Here is a 5,410-nt window from a genome sequence, read left to right as displayed (position 1 = left end):
TCATTATATAAATACATACCAATCCTAACACACAAATAAATACTAAGAAACTAAATGTTCGCAAAAGTGTTCAAACTCAAAGTTTTATTCTACGAATTCACATAATGATTCTATTTACTGCACAGCACCTATTTTCTAACATTGCAGTTTTATAATCTACATTTTTCTAATATATTGTAAAGATATTGCATAATTACTGCGTTTTGGCACAAAAGTTCTCCTTTTTTGCCACTGTGCACATTGCCAAGGAAACTTTCTTACGGGAAAAGATTAACAACACAAGAACATTCACAAAGAGTGTGTGTGCCTGTATGTTTGTATGTTTGTATGTTTGTATGTGTGTGTGGGTGTCTGTGTGCTTGTATGCCAACAAACAAGAAGGTGTATGGAGCTGATAGGGAAGAGGCAGCTGATGCGTGTTTTCTGGGGACATACACTCAGAAAAAAATACTATTTGAAACAAAAAAAAACACATTATAAAATGAAAATCGAAATGCAACTCGAAAGTTTTTTTGAACTCTAAACAAAAGCAAAATCAATTTTTATCTAAGCCTGTTTTCGTCTACGTAAAGTTGAGATACCTGCCTCCTGGCATGTTTTTTCCACATATTAAATCAATTTCATTTTATCAGTGTACTCATATGACTCATATGACTGTGTATAAATTCGTACAAATATATGTATGTTTGTATGTGTGTGTGTGTGTGTGTGTGTTTGGCAAATGCGGTAAGCCAAATTATGTGCTCAAGAACTTGCAACCAGAGACCAACGACAGACGCCATTCCCCGTCAACACTTGCACCATCGCTTTTTGTCCGCTTTGTAGCTGCATTTACGCATACCTCACCTCACCCAACCTCCCCAACCTGGCCCGCCTCAACGACCGTACCTCTTCCTCTAAACCATTAGCGTGGCATGCGGTTCCGGGGCCGGTATTAGCTACTCTTAACACAGGTGCTTAATGTCTTAGTTGCTGTGGCAAGCAGATTAAAAACTTTGCCGGCAAACGAAGCATTCACACTGAAGACAGCCATCCGTTTGAGCAATACACTCTTTCAACAGATGAGCGCTTATCAGTTTACGCTTGAATTGCTCAGCCCAAGATAATTGATCTGATATGGGACACCAAAGAAACCAGCGTTAATCAGTCCGATGTCATCACAGAACCCAAGTTTTGGCTTTGGTTATTATCTGAATATAAAAATTGGCATACTTTTAGGGGCACTCAGAACAACTAATCAAATAACAACACAGCAAAATCATCGCCGATTTTCGAAGGACGCGATGCAAATAGAATCGCAAGGAAGAACTCTATCCAACTGAATTTTAGGATTATTCGGGCAACGAAGAGACCAAATGCTTAAAAAAATATCACCCGCAGAGCGAATAAAATTGAATCGAAATCAAAAAATTCTTGTTTTTGTTTTAGATAAAATCATTTTATTTCAGCTGTTTGAAGTACTTTCATCCCTTTCAAAGAGAGTCAACATATTGATTATAATATTTTTATATTTTTTATATAAAAAACATCCGGATAGTGATAGTCATGCAAAATAAGCGGCATACTTTTAGGCTCACTCGGAAAATACTTTCTGCCATTCGGCATCTATATAATCCCCAATGTATACAATATATGCCATTAGTAAAACGCATTGCTTAATAATTATAATATTTTAATAAAGCAGTATAATTGAATTTTATTTGTTGGGATCTTGGTTTTTAAATTCAAATATTACAGGTTAAGTCAAATATTTGTATTCTGACACTCGATGAGAAACTCTGCGGGTGATGCAAACTGCCCGCCAATAATGTGGGAGATATCCACACCTTTGACGTGGTTGGTCACGACGTTAATTGTAGACTGAATACAGTGCAGGTGTTGGATTTAAAACCATCGAGTTGTGGCAGCATTTGCAGCCTTGCAAGGTATTGGGTGACACGCTTGTCTTTCGAATTTTCTTCAATGACCCTGCAAAATAAATAATTAACTGAATTAAAAAATTGAGCGAAGAAATTAATATTGTAGTTCTACTTGTTATGTTTTAGACAGATGATAACTAAAGTAATCTTAATAGAAATATGAAATATGTTAATTTAATCTTAAGCTGAAACGTATGCAGTATTAACCGAACCCATTAAAATTTATATTTGTAATTAAATGCTTAAGAATAAACTTAAGTTGCCTTAACTTGAACTTCATATCAGAGAGGTAATTACATGCATTAATTTAAACTTGGGTTGTGGTTGTGGTTACGTATGCAACTATAACTCCACTTACTTTCACGTTTCTGCAGCTTATGCTAAAACAATAATCAAACAGAACATTGTCTTAAGATGGCTTAGAAGGAATCATGTTTTCTATCTAATCTAATCTAACAATAATCTTATGATCAATTGATTATAAATCATCTCAAAATACGGGCTGTATACATTTACCAATCTTCGAGGGAGATTACCAGCAACCTATATTTGGTTGACTTTGGCTTTGATGTTCCTTTGGAATTTTCACCTTTGTGTTTCTCAAGTTTCCAATTCCTTCCCAAGTTGTGTGATTTAGTTTTTCACACGCTCTCATTATTCCTGGAAGACCAAACACACACCAATCACTCCCCTCTCAAAAGACTCAAGTCTATTTTGTATACTGTAACCAATTATTTTACTCTCCAAACCACAGCGCTGGTATTTCTAACAATGAAATTAGAAACATAAAACTCATGCAGCATACAAAATAAAAATAAAAACACAAATGCATTTCCGCCTGGGTCAAAAGTACAATAATTGGGTGACATTAGAAAAGCGTATCAAGCGAAGCGAAACAGTTGCGAGTATAAAATTAAATTCATGTAAAGGATGGTCCACATGATGATGTAGGCGACAAGACGGTATCATTTCTTCTTGGCATCCTTCAGACCAGCTCCGGCGTTAAACTTGAAGAATATGATATCGCCATCCTCGACGGTATAGTTGCGACCCTGCTGGCGATATTTGCCAGCTGCCTTGGCGGCCACTTCGCTGCCCTCGGCCTTGAAATCCTCAAAATGCATAACCTCGGCCATGATGAAGCCCTTCTCGAAATCGGTGTGAATGCGTCCAGCGGCCTGTGGCGCTTTGGTGCCCTTTTGTATTGTCCAGGCCTTAACTTCATCGGGCCCAGCAGTGAAGAAATATTCCAGTTGTAGTGCCTTATAGCCCGTAATAATGATCTTCTCTAGCTGACTCTTGCATTTCGTCTCCTCCTCGTAGGCCTTGCGCTCCAGCTCATCCTTTTCGGTTAGCTGCTGTTCGAATGAGCCCGAAAAGGGGATGAGGAGGGCGCCCGGATCGTGTTTGTCAATCCACTCCTTGATCTTTGGCAGCCATTTGTTCTTCTTACGTATGAAATCCTTGTCCGACAGATTGACCAAATAGATGGCCGGCTTCGAGGTCAAAAACAAATACTTGTTCAACGTTTCAATCTAAAACAGAGACAGAAACAGAAACAAAAAGAGATGCAATTGTTGCAATTAAATAAGCAAGAATGCTATCAAAATTGTTTACATCGTGTGCATTCCAATCCTCGAAGCGCAAGTGACGCTTTTGCTCGACCAAGATCTCTTTGATCTTCACCATGGAGTCGTATTCGGGCTTGAGCTTCTTGTCGCCGCCGCGGGCAACAACCTTCTCCAGCTTGTCAAGGCACTGCAGAAGTTTCTCTTCATCCTTGAGACGCAACTCCTCCGCAATGATTTCCAAATCGCGCACTGGATCCACCTCACCCTCCACATGCGTCACATCCGGATCCTCGAAGGCGCGACACAAATGGAAAATGCTATCACACGCACTGATATGCGAAAGAAAGTCATTACCCAGCCCCTGCCCCTCGGCGGCGCCCTTGACCAGCCCAGCAATATCAACCACATTTAGATAAGCCGGCACCACACTGCAAAAAGTAAATACAGTTTAACGATTTTCGGTTTGACACTCAATACACTACTCACCTGGCTGGCTTGTGGAACTCCACCAGGTAGTCGAAACGCTGATCGGGTACGGGCACACGACGTATGGGTAATGCAAAAGAAAGAAACAGATACACAGAGAGAAAGAGAGAGAGAAAGAGCATGTTAGTTGAGATTTTTGTTCGGGGTTTTTGGGGGAATTCGCTTTCAATTGTTGGCGGTCAATCGAGCGATCGATCGATCGATCGATCGATCCGTCCGTCTGTCTATCTGTCCATCTTGGCCAATCATCGCAATTTTGTATAATTTTTTACAATCACCACAGAGAAAAGCCGCGAGTCATCTCAGCCAGACTACAAAATGAAGTCGCTCAAATTAAACGCGCGCGCAATTTGCATACGAAGCAGCAGCTGCTGCTGCTGCTGCTGCTCCTGCTCCTGCTGCCGCTGACTGAAATCTTGGCCTGCAACTAGATTCGACAAATTGCCATTGCCTGAGAGACGGTGCGCAACACGCCCACTTGGAAGCTGCGGCAAAGGCAACAACAGCAACAAAATTGTTCAAATGCCATTGATTACAATGATTATCCGAAAAGGCAACGCAAATTGCTATTGCAATAAATATTTGCCAGCGGCGCTATATATATACATATACATATACATAGATATATATATATATATATATATATATATATATATGTACATGTATATGTATATAGATATGGTAATTGGTAATACTTATTCTCATTGGGCTTAATGGTGCAGAAGGGGAAATTCTCCGCTGGAGCAGCGCTCTCGGTGAGCACATTGAAGAACGTTGACTTGCCCACATTGGGCACGCCTACGATGCCGATGCGAAGATTCGTCCCAATGCGTCCGATTAGCGGCTTGCGTTCGTGTTCCTCGTGCTTCTTAGGTGGCATATTGATTTGTTGTGTTGCGTTGTGTGTTGATATCGCAGTTGCTGCAACAGAAATAATTTGTGGTCGCGTCGCTTTTTACCATTTTTGGCCACAACAGCATTCAACATAACCTTAACCTTTTAATGTTGTGTTGATTGTTGACTGTCCGCATTAAGCATTCAGCATAATTACCTGCGAATCTGTTGACGGATTTCGTTTATTATTCGATTTTTCAAAATTAATTGATATGTATTTACATTTCGTCCTGATTCCGGTCGAGATTAAATAAAATTCGTAGCAACGCTGCTTCTGCTGCCGACTGCTGTTGAAGGAAAGAGCAAGGGAGATTTGAGTATTTCAGTAAACAGCTGTCAGGCAAAGCGCCGCCAGCGGTCAACCAGCACAACCGCACACACATCTGCTGTCGATATTCTAACATATCATTTAGCTTTGTGTTACCTTGTAATTTGTTAGTTGGCACTGCGGGCAATGGATGGCGCTAACTGCGCGCGCATTTTAAATATTAAGAAATACGGAAAGGAAATTCTGAAAAATAAAATAATTTCTCTACAAGC

The 5,410-nt window shown here is 40.1% G+C and overlaps 1 protein-coding gene across 1 annotated transcript; it reads right to left on the bottom strand.

Annotated features, from left to right (window-relative positions):
• Nucleotides 1-2,721: 2,721 nt before the first annotated feature.
• On the bottom strand, nucleotides 2,722-5,143 carry LOC6565086 (obg-like ATPase 1). The gene is made up of 6 exons (XM_001991879.3): nucleotides 5,093-5,143; nucleotides 5,028-5,035; nucleotides 4,676-4,897; nucleotides 3,977-4,037; nucleotides 3,537-3,918; nucleotides 2,722-3,454 (listed from the first exon to the last, which is right to left on the bottom strand). Exons 3-6 carry the CDS (start codon nucleotides 4,854-4,856, stop codon nucleotides 2,885-2,887), a joined length of 1,194 nt encoding a protein of 397 aa, XP_001991915.1. The 5' UTR covers nucleotides 4,857-4,897; nucleotides 5,028-5,035; nucleotides 5,093-5,143; the 3' UTR covers nucleotides 2,722-2,884.
• Between the last annotated feature and the right edge of the window lie 267 nt (nucleotides 5,144-5,410).

This window comes from Drosophila grimshawi, unplaced genomic scaffold (assembly GCF_018153295.1).
Source record: "Drosophila grimshawi isolate 15287-2541.00 unplaced genomic scaffold, ASM1815329v1 contig_848, whole genome shotgun sequence".
In the NCBI taxonomy this organism is placed as follows: Eukaryota; Metazoa; Arthropoda; class Insecta; order Diptera; family Drosophilidae; genus Drosophila; species Drosophila grimshawi.
Note: the sequence above shows the minus strand (reverse complement) of the source record. Positions and strands in the feature narration are given on the sequence as shown.

Excerpts from the sequence above, each read along its gene's own strand:
- LOC6565086 (XM_001991879.3), bottom strand. The coding sequence starts at position 4,856 with ATGCCACCTAAGAAGCACGAGGAACACGAACGCAAGCCGCTAATCGGA. Across the intron at positions 4,038-4,675 it reads CACCATTAAGCCCAATGAGA|GTCGTGTGCCCGTACCCGAT; the intron begins ATAAGTATTACC and ends CATTACCCATAC. Across the intron at positions 3,919-3,976 it reads GAGTTCCACAAGCCAGCCAG|TGTGGTGCCGGCTTATCTAA; the intron begins GTGAGTAGTGTA and ends TACTTTTTGCAG.